The sequence below is a fragment of the Xyrauchen texanus genome, chromosome 50 (assembly GCF_025860055.1).
Source record: "Xyrauchen texanus isolate HMW12.3.18 chromosome 50, RBS_HiC_50CHRs, whole genome shotgun sequence".
Classification (NCBI taxonomy): Eukaryota; Metazoa; Chordata; class Actinopteri; order Cypriniformes; family Catostomidae; genus Xyrauchen; species Xyrauchen texanus.
In genome coordinates this window covers 12090094-12107992 of record NC_068325.1, presented here as the reverse complement: position 1 = coordinate 12107992, position 17899 = coordinate 12090094, and the positions used below count along the sequence as shown (strand labels likewise).

The window sequence follows — 17899 nt, the reverse complement described above, 5'->3', positions numbered from 1 at the left end:
TTCCACACCAATTGTTCTACAATGTTACACTTACCGCTGGTTATTGCCCTCACTGGACAATGTAATTTGAAAAATATTTCAACCCATTAAGTAATAGAATTAGCACTTAAGACAACTTAAAAATACTCATGATATCACACGCACTCTCAACTGTGTATGTGTGTGTCCTCTGGAAAACTCCCAGACTGATTAGACAGTCTCTCGCAGAGCTGTTAAGACTTGCCGTGGTTTGTGTTTGAGCAAGGAAAATGTGTCTATGGTGCTGGGGCTTCATAATCCCTTCAAAATCAGTTTTGCATGCTTGCTTTGCTTTATTAAATCTAAAATGTCTTTGAAGGATTACGCGCTATAATGGCTTATCATCAATGCAGAAGTGTTGTTCAAAGCCGAATCATCACTGACAATATTGTTTAACAAAATCAGATCATTTGTGTCTGGAAAAACCTCATATAATTTAGATTACTTTGAAGTTTTTCAAATTTTGTAACATTTAACTTCATTATTGTAATTTTGGATGATCTTTTAATGTTGAAGTATTGTATGGAAACTAGTAGTATTTCATTTCAAACTGTAAGGGTGTCATTTTTTCCTAAATGATGAATTGGCACTGAACACTGACAAAAGCCTATAAACTGGGATTTGTGTAGTTTCTACATGTATATCTGTGCATAAAGCACTGCTGACATTCTACTGAATGAAAAAGGAATGAGTTAAGATGCAGGCCAAGAATTCCTAACATTCTAGATAAACTTAAATACATGCTCTATTAAAACACATGACAGTATTAGAGTCAGGTTGAGCAGCTGACGTATGTATGGAAAGAGCTCCCTCTACAGGCCATGTTTCTTTAGTTTTTTTTACCTTAGTGGAAATATTTGTAGCCTTTTCTGATTTTCAAAACAATCTGATCTTGAAAATGTACCCAATGCTGAAATTGTATTTTATTTGCCAAAAACATGTGAATAGAAAATAAAAGTGGGCCTAAAACGTAGCCTTGAGGGATGCCAAAACTATGCTTTTTTTCATTGATTCCATGCAGCAAATCTATGGTCTTTGATAAGTAGGAAATAAAGTGAATTCAAGCAACACCTTTGTTAAACATAAAAAATGATTCTGCAACGTTTGACTTACTGCTGTTAATTTATAGGAGGGGAGGAGCCAGGCTCCATGGCAGAGGTGTCCTACTATTCATATGAGTACGACCCTGACACGGATGACTTTTCATCGGAGAGTAAGGAGAAGTTGGAGTTTAAAGGGGAGGAAGAGGAGGCGGTAGACACCGTCGGGCCTCTGAATGGACATCTCACAGTGGACACAAAAGACTCACCTGAGCGATGGTGAGCAGCAAAGTACAATACAATAAATTGTCAATTTCAAACATATTTTCCTAGTGTTTTCCTATGCATGTATATAATAAGCTTCAATCTAACCTTTGTCTCCTCTACCACTCTTACAACAGAGACCATTGCCTGCCAGCAGCAAAGCTGAGAGCTCCACATTGTACATTCTTTGTGAATATGTTTGTGTGAAAGAAAGACTGGAGAGGAGAGATGAACTCAGTCTGTTACTATGAGATGACAGCAGTGTGTGTGTGTGTGTGTGTGTGTGTGTGTGTGTGTGTGTTCTGAAAGAGAGAGAGTATCAGTTCTCCTCTCTATTTTATATCTGCTGCCATGAGTAGTTTCCATAACTTTTAGTGATGGTATGATGTTTCCTTTTATTCCTATTGTAATCTAGTTTTAATAGTCCAGTATTTATGTTTGTAAGTATAAGGGAACTAAAATCAAATATTTTACTGTTTTGTTTTCTATCTGTGGTATTTATTTGTGGCTAGTGACCTTGTTTGTTCTGTTTTTTGTTTAGTTTTTTTACCATATTGTCATATCCTCTAATTTTTTTCAACCACAATCTACTTTTGTAGTTTAACTCCCTGCTAAAATGTGGCAGGATTTAATGCACATTTCCTGACCAGGTCTTTATTACAGAAAAAGCTAATTCAATTGTGTTAAAGTGTGTAGCTACTAAGCTTGGGATCGATTTACAGTGGGTCACGCACCGGATGCATCTGATGTGACGTCATAAACGTTGCCACATCTAATCGTTCATTTTGCACAGTTACATACATTTACAGTGTCATACACTATCCTGCAAACTCATCAACTTCACGTTGTTAATTCTTGAAGTACAAAAACATCAGCTTGTAATGTGTGTGTCATAAGTGTACCTGGTCCATGCAGTAATGGTCTTCAGTAAAGTTTATGTCGCCCCCTTGTGGTCTCTCAAAGCTATTTTGTCAGACTAAATTGAAAGGAATGCAAATGGCAGTGAATTTAAAGCACACAAATTAAGGTTCTAATTTAAATGTCAGCTAATGTTAATATAACAAATGCCTCAAAAATTTTTCTATAAAATAACGTGCCAATCAATAATTGATATATCAATATTTTATGACATCCCTAATAGCTGCTGTTGTTACTTATAACCTCTGATTTACACCCTGTCTACACCAGATGTGAGTGTGATGTTATGTTGCATCAAAAACAAAACACATTTTAATCAATGACACAGTCTACATTAGATGTGTCCGTTGCATAGCATCGCAGCAACAGTTGACGCATACCCGGTCACAGCTGTCCATGTTTGCTGCACGTCATTCAGAATGTTCACTTCGACATCAGTTGGTCATACTGCTCGGTGTTGTAAGGATGTTAGATCAGAAATGTAGTTTACGCAAGTATGCATTCATAGATTTTAACGCTTGGCAAATGTTTGCCAAAGCGTGGTCCATTTGAACATGCTTAACATGTATTCTTGTGCCGGTAAAAACCGCGATAGAGTCACCTTCAACAGTGTGTGCTATTAAACCTGATGTGTTATTCTAATAAGTTACTATAAATATATTGACTTTAACTTGCTCAGCAATATTCTCTTCAAACTGTTGCTTCACCATTACAGTAGTTGGCTTGAAAAGAAACTCACGGTAGAAGTGAACAGTTTACACTAATGTCCATTATAGCGCCCCTTGTGGCAGCGTTGAGAATGCAGCATGTACTTGCATCGTTATGAGTTGCAGTCTGACACATTTTGTAAAGCACAAAATCGAGCTTGCTTAGCTAGAAGCGTCAGGATTCACGTACATGCGTAGTGTGTGTTTTGGCCTTCGGTCATTAAAGAGAAGATAACAACTGATAAATAAGCTGCCCAGTAAGTCTCTGCAATATTAGCTGCAACATCACAGAAAATAAACAAAATCTGACGCACAAACTTTGAATTGATTTGATTGTACAGAACATAAGCTATTTTGACTTATCTGCCATGCTAAATGCAATTCGGTAGACGAAAACGGAAACGCACATAGAACACAACAAATCATTTGCAAAGTCCTATATATCCCCAACCTCTATTTGAAATATATTGGCCATTTGTGTTTTGTTTTCAGCTACCAGTAAGAGTGTAGTACTCGAAGTTCCATGTAACAAATGCCGCAATATTCCGGTTCCCGTCTGGAGATTCTGTCTTGTAAATTGCCTGAATGCCCATTGTGAATTCTGAAAATCACTGTAAATTTTAACGAACCTTAAATGAATGTATCCTCCAATGATATACAATAAAAACCTCTGGAAAAAAGTAAATGAGAATAAACTTTATATGCAACTCTTATTATGTGTGAAAGCTTTGTTTTTCCATAGTTGAATTGCAAAGGATGGTATACTCATCCTTTGTAAGATAGATTGAGATAAGAACACCCTAAATTAGACAAGTTAACTTAATTTAATTCAAGTTGACATTATTGTGTAAAATGGTGGACCATTTCAGGTGGAAATATGGTTTGCAGTTGTTCTCTCAAATTGGTGTACAAGCTCACATCATTCTTAAAAGTACATTTTACCTTCACCAGCACAGTATTTTGGTGAACCTTTGGGCCTCATTTAACTGCTTATGTGCTTCTTCAAAGTCATTTGACCCCATGCGTTGCAGTGTCCTCTGGTCAGCTTGTGCGTGTTTGCCAGCAGAGACTTAGAGCCTGTTCATGTTTAATGTTTGTTTGCTGATCAGTGTAGCAGACAGTTGACATGTCACCTAGCTAACTCTTACCAACTTTCCCTTCCTGGGATTTAAAAGGAGTCTTAAATGGATAGTTAACCTAAAAATATAAATTCTGCCATTGTTTACAGTACTCACACTCAAGCTGTTCCAAACTGCTATGACTTACGTCAAACACAAAAGAAGGGTCGTTCACACCGTATAGCGCTCTTTTTACAAATATTTTTATATGTACAGTTACCCAAGTGTTTGGTAAGTTACTAAAAAAGTAATTACTACAAATGACTAACTTCTCTAAAATTAAAATCAGATTAATTTACTGATTACTTCATTGAAAATGTAAGCACATTAACAATTACTTAAGGTACATTCTAAAATACTTGTCACAAATTGTTTTGGTTTTTACCCTAAACAAATTCAAAATAATGTATTTTTTCCTTGTTCTCTGTCGCACACCCTTTAGCTGTCAGCAAAATGTAGATGTACTTATGAATTCACATTTTAATTGTATTACACACAATTTTTTATGGAAATATTTTGTAACCCAAATAATGTACTTAATTACTTTCAAAGTTAGTAACTGTAATTTGATTACAAGAATGTAAACTGTAATGTGTTACACTATGTTTGGTTCCTAAAAGTAATCAGATTACAGTGATTTCTTTGTAATGCAATTACACCCAACACTGTGAAAAGTAAACATGTGCTAGTCTGACATTTTTTACCGTTGCACTACAGCTGTTTTTTCAACGTCTTGCGCAGGAGCACCGAATATATCAGCATTCTGATATATTCATTGCACTGGGTCTACCTTTTTTTAGCACAATACTTTTGGTATAAACAGCCCCTTAGGCCAAAAGTTAGTCTCCGTTAATATTCACATTCGTTGCATCTTTTTTTCCATTCAATGAAAGTGAGCGGTGACTTTGGTACCCTTGAATTTCTGCACGAATTGGTCATTAAATTCAATCTGAACAATAGACAATAGACAAACATCATCTGTTAAAACAAATAACACACAAACATTGACAAGTGTATGTCTTCTTTGAAGACGATGTGTAATGAGTCGGCTAAACCTGAAGTCCAAAAGATATAGTAACTTGGTTATTAAAAAATGTATTTGGCTGCCCCAGATTGAGTCAACCTAGTGGACCATTGTCAGGACCTCTTGAATGAAGATTAGCTACTCCAAAGCCTTCAGTTTTCCACATGGGAGGCTTTGGCTCTGAAATCATCAGATTGTGGAGAACTTGACTGGATTTCTCCAATCTAAGAGAGGTCAGGAGACTAAAATATCAATTTAGCTGCAGAGGACATTTGGTTCAACATTTGTTATCTAAAGATTTGAAGGCAAAGAATGGGTCTTGCAAGAAGTCACTATCCACCTTAAAATAGTAAGGAAGATCTGAAGACATTGCTTACTCATTCATAGACATTTCCAAGTAGTAACTTACTCTTTAAAATAACCTGGAATAACTGACAATGATGAGAATGTTACTCGCTTAATAATTGCTTGGCTTGGAAAAGTCAGTGTACAGATTTGATTAATTGTAAGAAATCGTATACACAAATCAAGAAAAGAGACTATCTAGATTTCTTGGAGGGGTAGGCCTCCTGTCCCAAATGCAACCGTGACCATGTGTGAGATGGAGAGAAAGCATTCAGTCAATGCTCGCAGAGAAAAAGGTGAGCTGTTTCTACATATGTATATATCGAGAGTATTGTAAATGTACTGTAAATATATAGTACACTGTATATGAAGTACTGGGGAAAAGTCTTAGGCCGTTTAAGGTCAAAAGTGGTCCAATTTGCTTGAATTCACCACACTTCATAATGCATTTAAGCAAAATCACAAGCAAGAGTACTGTAGTATTGAATATTATCAATGTCTGTGGCATGGGACTGCAGATATTATGAGGTTGTTATCGAGTAGCTGACATTTGAGACACAATATGGCCAGCTATTTTGTGTATTTTTGCTCGACCAAAAAAATAAAAAGCCAAATCAAAATAAAGTTATATATCTGTTATATGAAATATCAGCACTCTTGGAATGCTGCTCATCCAATCAAAATAGTGGACTGGACCAAATAACTTAATATTTGATTGAATACCAAATTAATGTAACTACAATAAAAGGTAAGATGAAATGTTCGTCTTTCAAAGACATTTAACAAAAATTCAAGGAATCGTCCGGGTTCAATACAAGTTGAGCTCAATCGACAGCATTTGTGGCATAATGTTGATTACCACAAAAAATAAAATAAAACTTGGTTACAGTGAAGCACTTAAAATGGAAGTGAATGGATCCAATTTTTGGAGAGTTTAAAAGGCAGAAATAATTTTTACAGTCATTTTAGGGTTTGTTGACATTACATCACCATGGAAACAAAGTTGTATCATTGTCTATAACTTTACACAGAAAATGTTTGTAAGCAATTTTATCATACAAAAGTTATGTTAACACCCATGTTGTTTGTGTCTTGTGGCTATACTTTTGAAACAGTGAGTATTTTAACATTTACGGATTGGTCCCCATTGGCTTCCACTGTAAGTGCCTCAATGTAACACAGATTTTTTTAGAAAGGTAGAGACAAGTCCAAATTTCTACAAAATGCCACAAATGCTGTTGACTGAGCTTAACTTGTATTGAACCAGTAATATTCCTTGTGAGAAGGCTTGATTGGTTTCCAAATCTCCAAAGTAACTATAGTCACTACAAATGAAGGGGAGATTTGGAAGTGGCAAAACACATTTTTATAAATTCAGTCATGAATTTGAGAGAAATAGCAATCAGAGAACAAATCTTGTAGTCACTGTATTGTGTAATGCATGTTTTAGATTCTCCTTCCAATGTTCTTATTGGCAGAAAAGACGGGTTCCCATCAAATTTGCATTAAACTGAAGAGTTATCTCCAACATTCAAAGGCCACTCTTCAGGAGGGTTACAATACCTCTGTGCCCAGGCCTGCCAAAACATGCTGAAGTAAATGTGAAAGAATGTTCTGTGCTCCCAGTAGCTTTTCATGCACATAAACATTTGTGGGCTGATGTCATGACATTCCCCTGGTAGTATCAGAACAGATAGCTGAAGGCACTGTCGATCCTCCACCCCAAAAACCATCACGCCACTGCGATGAGCTCACATTCCTGACAGTCTGCATCTACAGGGTGTGGATCTCCTGAGAAGATTTGCAATGTGTATCAACTTTCTTGTTGACGTGTTGCCAAAAAATTCTTGACTACATATTTCTGATTGTCTAAATGGCCGGGCATGGGCTATATGTCCTGTCACCAACTATTGGTTTTGTAGGCCATGATTTCACAAAATCCACAAGTCCTGACTTCTCCTCCCATGGCAGGATGAGTAATAACAGTAAGTATGTGCATCCTTTCCAGTACTTGCAGTTCAAGAAATTAACTCAATGGAGAACACAAATATCACAGCTGGAGAAAATCTTTAAAGTATAAATTTGCTCCACTCAATGTTGAAATTCCTCATAAAAATTATTAACATTTATATTTCAGGTTTAACAAGTTAAAGGTGGAGTAAATCATTTTAATCCAATACACTTTTTTTCAAATTCCACGAATATCTCTTCATGGTCCGTTAGCTGTCCGTTCTGTGTGTGAGCTGAAAAAAAATCTGGTGTTTGTACACAGCCCTGGCTCTATAAATGGGAAAATAAACAAAGCGGATTGGACCTATCCACACAACACTATTACAGACAACCAGCAACAGGGGGCGGTTTGTGCAGTACAGTACAGCCTTTCTCATGAATCGCTTAATCCACCTTTAAGCTCTATCAGCAGTCATTTACCATAGAAAAAATGTAAGAATGGTATATTGATAAAGCCAAACATAAATGTCTTGACAGTTATGCACTTTCAATACAAGTCTATGAGGCAAGTGTACAACAGTTTCCCCATGTCCGTCCACTGGGTATTTTTTGGGGGGTTTGGGTATCAGACAAAATTATATTCTGTAGTAATCAACAGCATGCCACATTTCTTAAATTGTATTGCTCCGGGTTCAATAAACAAGTTAAGCTCAATGAAATTTGTGCAAAATGTAATTTTGACTCGCCGCTTGTTTATATATATACATACACACACACACACACACACACACACACATACATATTGTGGGGGAGTAATGGAATAAATGTAATGGCAATACGTATTTAAAATACAAATATTAGTAACTGTTTTCCACTACTGAAATCATTGGTAATTAGAATACAGTTACATTTGATTACTGAAGAGATTACTTTGCATTTTATTATAATTTGTTTCATTTAATATTTAGTCCTTTCAGATGGAAAACATTTCATATAAATGATGTGATCCAAAGTGCATTTGAACAGCGGTGAAACACTTATGATGTGTTACATTCATACGAGCAGACAGAGAAGTACGTTTGAAGTCAGTTTGGAGCAGAAGAAACAATAATAATAATAATAATAATACATTTTATTTAACAGCGCCTTTCTAAACACTCAAGGTCGCTTTACAGATAATAAAACAGGAACAAGGAACATAAAAGTATAAACAAACAATGATTAAATTATTAAAAAAAGGACAAGAACAGTGCATTTACAAATAAGCAAGCTGGAACAGGTGGGTTTTGAGTCTGGTTTTGAACAGGGGAGAGAGTCGATACTCGCGGAGGTCAGGTGGTAGTGAGTTCCAGAGCTGGGGAGCAGAGCGGCTAAAGGCTCTGCTCCCCATAGTGACAAGTCGAGCAGGGGGTACAGTGAGGTGAATAGAGGAGGAAGATCTGAGGGAGCGGGAGGAGGTGGCGATGTGAAGGAGAGCAGATAGATACGGAGGAGCAAGGTTATGGATAGCTTTGAAAGTATGCAGAAGGATTTTAAATTGTATTCTGAATTGAACCGGGAGCCAATGGAGCTGCTGAAGGACAGGGGTTATATGATGAAAAGAGGGGTTCTGGTGATGACACGAGCTGCTGAGTTCTGGAGAAGTTGAAGTTTATGAAGAGATTTCTGGGGAGACCAAAAAGAAGGGAGTTGCAGTAATCAAGGCGGAGGTGATGAGGCTGTGGATAAGGATGGAGGCAGTGTGAGTGGTAAGTGAGGGTCGGAGGCGGTTAATGTTACGTAGGTGGAAGTATGCAGACCGGCTAACATTATTTATGTGTGACTGAAATGATAGGGATGAATCGAGGATTACGCCCAGACTCTTGACCTGAGGGGAGGGGTAGACCAAGGAATTATCAATGGGTAGTGTGAAACTATTGATTTTGGAAATGGTGGATTTGGTGGCTACGAGGAGGAGTTCAGATTTATCACTGTTAAGTTTAAGGAAGTTTGAGGTGAACCAGTCTTTAATTTCCAATAAGCAGTTGGTAAGGGACAGGGGGGGGAGCGAGGAAGTGGGTTTGCTGGATACATAGAGCTGGGTGTCATCGGCGTAACAATGAAAATTAATGTTGAATTTGCGGAAAATGTTGCCAAGGGGCAGTAGGTAGGTGATGAAAAGGAGGGGGCCAAGAACTGAACCTTGAGGGACACCAGTAGTGACAGGGGAAGGGTGAGATGTGAAAGATTTTAGTTGAATAAACTGAGTGCGGTCGGAGAGATATGAGCGGAACCAATCAAGAGGGGTGTGTGAGATGCCAAGAGAGGATAGTCTATTCAGGAGAATAGAGTGAGAAATGGTATCAAAGGCCGCACTAAGATCAAGGAGGATCAGGATGGAGATGAGTCCGGAATCAGCAGCTATGAGTAGATCATTGGTGATTTTTATTAGGGCAGTTTCGGTACTATGGGAGGGGCGAAAACCAGACTGGAAAGGTTCGTAAAGACTGTTGAGGGTAAGGAAGGCGTGGAGTTGTGCAGACACTATTTTTTCAAGTATTTTAGAAATAAATGGAAGATTTGAGATGGGACGAAGATTATTGTAGTTAGTGGGATCTAAGCCAGGTTTTTTTAGAATCGGTGAGACAGATGCAGTTTTGAAAAGTGAGGGGACAATACCAGAGGAAAGAGATGAATGAATAATGGAAGTTATGAAGGGGAGGAGGGAAGTGAGGCAGGTTTTGACCAGGGCTGTGGGGAGGGGGTCAAGAGAACAGGTTGAAGACTTTGATTTACGGATAAGATCAGAAATTTCAGAGGAGGAGGGCAGTAGAAAGCAGCAAAATGAGTCACTATTGGGGAGGGGCAAAGGGGGAGGGGTAGGCAAGGGGATTGAATGTAATTGCTGGTGAATAGAGGTGATTTTTTTATTAAAAAAGATAATTAATGAATTACAAGTCTCTTACAAAATAGAAATAATGCTTGTGTAAATTGTCAACTTTATGCTAAGATAAAATGCCGTTTCTAGCCATTTTACATGCACATGTTACCAGACACGATCATATTTTTTACCAAGAAAATTCACGTTGGATCATAATTTCTTTTTTCTAGTAAGACCTTTGATATTAGGGCAAAAATCATATTCTTTATAATAATTGTTGTATAGATTTCCTGTAAGAATTGAAAAAATAAATCCTTAAAACAAGATCAATTTATCTTGTTTTAGAAACAACACTGCATAAGATATTTTGGTTTTTCAGAGAATCTATTTTTAACATGTGTATTTTGTCTTACTGTACAGACAGATACTGTTCTGTTTTTATAGTCAAAACAAGTGCAAAAATTCAACCAGTGCAGAAGTAATCGAAAGTATTTAGATTACATTACTGACCTTGAGTAATCTAATGGAATTACATTTTACAGCATGTATTCTGTAATCTGTAGTGGAATACATTTCAAAAGTAACCCTCCCAACCCTGTATGTATGTATGTATGTATGTATATATAAAGCCATTACACTATGGCACTTACAATGGAAGTGAATGGGGCCAGTTGAAAAACACATGTGGGATTGCACGGTTTTGTTAGTAATTAGTAAGTGATTTTTCCCCCCACACTAAAATCATGTTAAGCTTTATAACGTTAATGTCTTCTGGCTATACTTTTGAAACTGTATTTTAGGGTTTATGGTCTGGCCCCATTCACTGCTATTGTAAGTGCCTTAATGTCAGCACAATTTTAGATTTTTTTTCCCCACAATTTTTTTGGGGTTGTGGAAATCAACATTATGCCGCAAATGATTTTGATCGAGTTTATCTTGTACTGAACCCAGAACATTCCTTTAATCCACATATTCCTGTGACTGTATTTTTTATAATATCACCACTAGAGGGAGACACAGACATTTTCTGCTACCAGAACTTATAACATTTCCACTGGATATCATTGCTTTGTAGATTGAAGTAAAAAAATCGCTAATATTATTTATTGTAAACTATTTCACAGATTACTATAGGCTATTACTCTACAAGTACATACTGTATTAAATGTTGTTTGTGTGTATTATGCTGTGCTTACATAAATGCGCTGTAACACGAACACTGCATTGTAAAGTGTGACCATTTCTTTCCTAAGTAATATAATGCCATATATTCTGCTTTGATTGTATAGTCAGTCTACAGACTGCAGTCTACGGCCTAAAGATCATACTGATGCAAAACGTACTCTTTGGGAGGGATGGAACGCCTGCCTATTCAATAAATGGCAATCAATGCAAGTAGGTTGGTTAAAGAAATAGTTCACCCAAAAATTATCTCATAATTTACTCACCATCATGCCATTCCATATGTGTATGACTTAACTTTCTTCTGCTGAACACAAAGAGTTTTAGAAGAATATCTCTGTAGGTCCATACAATACAAGTGAATATACTTCACTTGCACAAACAATTGTCCACCTGATTATCTAATCAGCCAATCCTGTAGCAGCAGTGCAGTGCATAAAATTATGCAGATACAGGTCAGGAGCTTCAGTTCATGTTCACATCAACCATCAGAATGTAGAGAAGAAGAAAAAAACATCCAGTGATTGGCAGTTCTGTGGACAGAAAAGCCTTGTTGATGAGCGAGATCAACAGAGAATGGCCAGACTGATTGGAACTGACAAAGACTACGTCAACTCATATATAATATACATCCACGTATAGACTTTATTTTGTTATATATTTAAATTAATATATTTTTCCAGACTTGTAACCCACAAGTTAAACGACTGTTGCAGTTTAATATAAAAATAAATGTAATGTGGTTATTTTTTAATAAATGAGTCTTAACTGTTATATGAACAATTGTCATGATAATGGATGTAATGGTCACATTTCGTGCACTTTGTACTTGCGCACAACCGCATAGAGTTTTATCCACACTATGTCTGTACTCTGCTGGTTCGCAATGACTGATGGGTAAATGTATCTCTCCACTTTCTGTGAAGTAATGCATTGATGTACAATTATTCTTTGTGCCATTTGGAGTGCCCTTCCAACTGAAAACGGATGCTCCCTTCGGATAGGAATCTCCTTAAGATGTCTGAATACGGTGTGAAGTCCACCTTGGAGGACCCTAACAGTCATTTGGAATGCACCTTTAAAGTGGACGGAGTAGGCAGGAGAATTTATTGTAAAAATGTACATAAATATTGATGTTTCTCACCCACACCTTTCAGTAGCCTGCTGAAAACATTGATTTAACCACTGGAGTCATATGGATTACTTTTATGCGAACCTATGTGATATTTGGACCTTAAACATTTTGGCAACCATTCAGTTGCATTGATGGGACCTACGAGCGGAGATATTCTTCTAAAAATCTTCTTTTGTGTTCTACAGAAGAAAGTAAGTCATACACATCTGGGATGTCATAAAGGTGAGTAAATGAGGAGAGAATTTTCATTTTTAGGTAAACAATTACTTGAATGTATTATTAAACCATAGAAAGGCTGCTGATTTGCTGAATGATCTGTCCACTTCATGTCAAAACCACAAGGAAACACTCAAGGAAACAGTTTGAAAGATTTTACAGAAGTACATACTATACAGCTGTTCAGGTTATAGTTCAAAACCCTGGAAAAGAATTAGCATTTTTTTTTCATAACACTTGAGAGCGTTTTCGAAACGCACAGTTTTCACTACCAAAAGCGCCATCTCAGTCTGGACGGAAGGCCAAAACATGGAGAAAAAGAGGCATTTTCAAATGAAACCGTATTAGTGTGGATGTGGCCTTAATGTACATATAGAAATATCTGTAACTGTAGGGCAAATATTGATCAAATGTCATTGGTTATTTATTGCCACATGCTGATTACAAATGAGGATTCAAGTAAGCTAATAAAAATTATATTTATTGATTTGTCAACAACAAATGGGGAACAAACAAGCATTGACATGTTAACTACAGCACTTGCGTAAGGGAAAGGATTGTAGTGCGCACAAAAAACAAACAAAAAAAAGAGATTCCTTCCATTAACAGGGCCATTTACTAGATCTGTAACACCATCCGACTTATTTTACATGACTTCAGTGTAGGTTTAAAGAAAACACTTCTGAACAGATTTGGAGGCGGCAGCCTGTTCCTTCAAGCTCCTGCTGCCATCATACCTCCAAATTTAATGGGATAGGGGAGGAGAAGTACCATTTCATCACCATAGATCTGCAAATAATACAACTTAAATACAAATCACAATGTATGGAAAGAAATGTGAGCATGGCCTGGGACGACCACATATTTTAACTTTCGATGATAATATTCCAAATTCCTCTCATTCTTTGGGAAGTGGTCTTCGGAATAGCAGAATGTGAGGCTCTGCATGGAAAGAGTTTAAATTTATTAGTATTTTTAATATGGTCATCAAACTTGGGCTGCGACTTAAAATCTTGCCTAGAGGCATATGGTTTGTTTCAAGCAGTATTTATCTTATTTTTTTCTTTTAAACTTAATGTATATAGTTTTCATAACCTCATAGCTTATCATAGAATATTTGTAGTTTTTATTTTTGTAGAAATGTTTGTATCACAGGATCAAATGTTTAAAATGTATTAGCAATTAAAATCAGTGAAAAAGTAAAATAGTGGCCAGTAACAGAATCAAATGAAAACAAGTATATCCGATACTTAAGATTTTTTTCCCTTATATACATGTACATTTTAACCTAAATTCTTAATGTTGGATAAAACATACGTTTATAGACTTGTTATATTTCAACCCAATTACTAACCTGGTTTGTGCATCATGTAATGGATCCAACCCTGACTTTGCTGGACTCCCAGTCCTCTCCATTCCTCTTCTGACATTAGATGGGAGGAAGGCACCAGTTTGGAAAGCTGTTTGGGAAGCATAACGTGTCTATGTGCCAGAAGAGGGAAAAACAAGTGTTAGTTTGACTGAAACTAATAGCTAGTTTATTCACTTTAACTAGCAAGTCTATCAGGCGACTCAACCTGGATAACACGACCGCACTCCAGAAAGTAAGCTTTAAACAGACAATTCACAAACACATTCTGACGTTTTTAAGGTACTTAAAATTACATAATGAAGTGAACTGAAGTGAACTGAAGTGAAGTGTTAAACGAGTAACATTTCCTCACCTGTATTCATATTCCTCGTCCGTATATTTGTCGGAATAGTAAATCTGCCTTTTCGCTGAAGTCATTCTCGGAAAAAGGTGAATTCAACGTGGAATAATTCGCGTATAATCTTTGTGTGGTGCGGGGTCGGCGTTTTCCTATACTGGCGCCGCTTCAGTTTTGAACTCAAACGGTCCGTCACCTGCTTCTGATAGGTCCAGCCACGCGTACCGTGACTTTAGACTACGCCCCTTGTGCGCGCGCCTGCGTTTGACAGCATTCCACGTGCACGAGCTGGCTGCTGCTGCTGTGTGATGTGAATGTGCGGTGTGTATTTCTTATAAGTTTTGTTTTGTCAGGTCACCATTTGATCTAGCTGATTTAATATCGGTTTGTTTTGTCTGGCATATAGTGTTATTCATTTATGTAAATGTTTTTCATGTCAAGAGTGGCAACTTGTACTAACTTAAAGGTGCTTTAAGCTATTTTTTATATATTTTTTCATGGAAAGCAGTGGCGTCTCGGGGTCATAATTTCTGGTGGGGCACCAACAATCACTAAACCCGATTTTAGAAACATTGTCTGATAATTCCAAATGCTGTCTGTCAAATTCTGTCAAAAGATTTGTATTTTTTTTAGTGCATCAGTTTTGACTCTGTTCCTCACATCCCCACTGTATGTGTATGCCCTGTTTGTTCCCTGGTATTACAGTGCGTTAAGAAGCAAATTAAAGGGTTAATTCACCCAAAATGTAAATGATCCCATAATTTACTCACCATCAAGCCATCCTAGGTGTATATGACTTTCTTCGTTTAGCCAAACACAATCGGAGTTATATTAAAAAAACATCCTGCCTCTTCTAAGCTTTATAATCGGAGTGAATGGTACCTTAGATTTTGAAGCCCAAAAATGGCGCATCCATCCATTAAAAAAGCAATCATCTGGCTTCACGGCGTTAATAAAGGCCTTCTGACATGAAGCGATGCGTTTTTGTAAGAAATATATCCATATTTATAACTTTATAAACTATAATCACTGGCTTCCGGTAACGGCCGCCCGCACGTTAACTGGCTTCCTCCATCCTCTGTGCTTCCGTGTTAGTCAATTCTCACCTGAGCTTATGCTCGCCTTTGTCATATGCTGGAACTCGACTCCCTCGTGAACACGTGGATGGCCGTTACCAGAAGCCAGTGATTATAGTTTATAAAGTTATAAATATGGATATTTTTCTCACAAAAACGCATCGCTTCACTTCAGAAGGGTTTTATTAACCCCCTGGAGCCGTATGGATGCGCTTTTTTGGGCTTCAAACTCTAAGGTACCATTCATTCCAATTATAAAGCTTGGAAGAGCCAGAATATTTTTTTTATATAACTCTGATTGTGTTTGGCTGAAAGAAGAAAGTCATATACAACTAGGATGGCTTTAGGGTACTTGAACTCCTTCACTTGGAGCAATACCTCCTTCCCTACCTGGAGTATGCACTCCATCGGTTTCCTGCTGAGAACCATGGCCTCAGATTTAGAGGTGTTAATCCTCATCCCAGCCGCTTCACACTTGACTGCCAAGCGATCCAGTGAGAGCTGAAGGTCACGGACAGATGATGACATGAAGACTACATCATCTGCAAAAAGCAGCGATGAGATCCCCAGCCCGACTACGCCTCGATATCCTGTCCATGACTATCACAAACAGGATTGGTGACAAAGCGCAGCCTTGGCGGAGACCAACCCCCACATGGAATGAACTCGACTTCGTGCTGAGGACCCGAACACAGCTCTCGCTTTGGACATACAAGGATTGGATCGCCCTAAGAAGGGAACCCCCCCACCCCGTACTCCAGCAGCACCTCCCACAGTCTCTCCTGGATTGTAAAATAATAATAATCATTTAGACTCATCCATCCAAAAATCAAGGTTACAATGGGGCACTTACAATGGAAGTGAATGGGGCCAATATTTGTAGGGTTTAAAGGCAGAATTGTGAAGCATAATTTTATAACTTTATGAAAGCACTTAATTCTTCTGTTAAAAAAATATTGGGCTGTAAAGTTGTTGTTAATTATAGTTTTTATGGTCATGTGGTTTACAATGTTATGTCGTCATAGCAACAAAGTTTTAAAATTGGATATAACTTTACACAGAAAAGGTTAGCAAGCGAAGTTTTTCACACTAAAATCATGTTAACACTCATAATATTCACAACATTTGGCTATACTTTTAAAATATTGTAACGTTTACTTATTGGCCCCATTCACTTCCATTGTAAGTGCCTCAATTTTTGCTTTTTTTTAAAGAAAAGGAGGGATGAGTCAAAATACATTTTTGTGGTAATCAACATTATGCCACAAATGCTGTTAATTGAGCTCAACTTGTATTGAACCCAGAATATTCCTTTGACATGACTAAATTAAGGTTACAAGTAGAAGTAGAAATAGATCCTTAAGGTAACAACTGCAGGTTACCATTTTTTACATTTACAGTGTAAATATTCATTTTATATTTTAAATTGATATGTTTGTATAATTCATTCACAAAATCTAAAAAGTTTCTATTTCAATGTTTTGTAACTTTAGGCGACACATGAAACCCAGAGCTTGTTTTAGAAGCTTCTATTTTCAAAACAAACACCAAATTAAATGTAAAAAGAGATTTCTCAGAAATCGTTGTGCTTGGAAATCAGTGATTGTAGGAGGTTCGGACGAGGTTGGTTATCTATTTATTTCGTTTTTTTCATAGGTCACGCTTTTTAAGAATATAAAAATGGACACATTTTGGATTGAGTCGTTTCAGGTAGCAGTCCTACGCTTCTTTTCTTTATTTTGTTTGTCTGTTGTTTTTCAGATGCTTTAACATATTGATGTCAGGGTTGCTGATTTGACCACAGTGTTCCTGTGACCTTTTAACAAGCACATTTTGTTGCTGTAGACATTTAAGCACAGCAAAGCAAGTATGACATCAAAAGGCTATACTTAACTGACTGTATTTCATTTGTTAATATATTAGTTATCCTTTTATGTGACAATTGATATGCACTGTAGGGCTTTGTATATAGGGCTGTCGTAGTTAAATGTCATATTGTTCATTTCACTTGGTTATAGTGAAGGCTACTAAACTTTCCTGTTTTTATTGTTTACATTTTGGTTACATTTCCTTTATTTCAATAGTATTTCCACATTGTTCCCTACTTTTGTTTAAAAGAACTAGATCTTGCTCAAACTTTAACCAAAGGTTAACCTTAGTGGGTGACTCTCTTGTTAATGAATTACACAGTTTCCGTTTCACAAGTAACTTGAAACAACTGTTGTTGAAGCTATGCATTCAAATAACGAAACATTTTGTGCACAATTTTAACACTGTATTTTACTATCAGTATCCCACATGTGTGGATTATACAGACAGTCTGCTGCTTATGTGAAA

General features: G+C 37.0%; 2 protein-coding genes across 2 annotated transcripts in view; one reads left to right on the top strand and one right to left on the bottom strand.

Moving 5' to 3' along the window:
- LOC127640986 (C3 and PZP-like alpha-2-macroglobulin domain-containing protein 8) overlaps nt 1–3652 on the top strand; it is a 55413-nt gene extending 51761 nt beyond the window's left edge. Inside the window, exons 42-43 of the mRNA XM_052123721.1 lie at nt 1148–1337; nt 1460–3652. Of these exons, the coding sequence (XP_051979681.1) occupies nt 1148–1337; nt 1460 (191 nt within the window). The 3' untranslated portion in view covers nt 1461–3652. The remainder of the gene's footprint in view (nt 1–1147; nt 1338–1459) is intronic.
- A 9634-nt stretch (nt 3653–13286) lies between these two features.
- Nucleotides 13287–14648, bottom strand: LOC127641441 (cyclin-dependent kinases regulatory subunit 1-like). The gene is made up of 3 exons (XM_052124461.1): nt 14502–14648; nt 14132–14259; nt 13287–13719 (listed from the first exon to the last, which is right to left on the bottom strand). Exons 1-3 carry the CDS (start codon nt 14564–14566, stop codon nt 13676–13678), a joined length of 237 nt encoding a protein of 78 aa, XP_051980421.1. The 5' UTR covers nt 14567–14648; the 3' UTR covers nt 13287–13675.
- Between the last annotated feature and the right edge of the window lie 3251 nt (nt 14649–17899).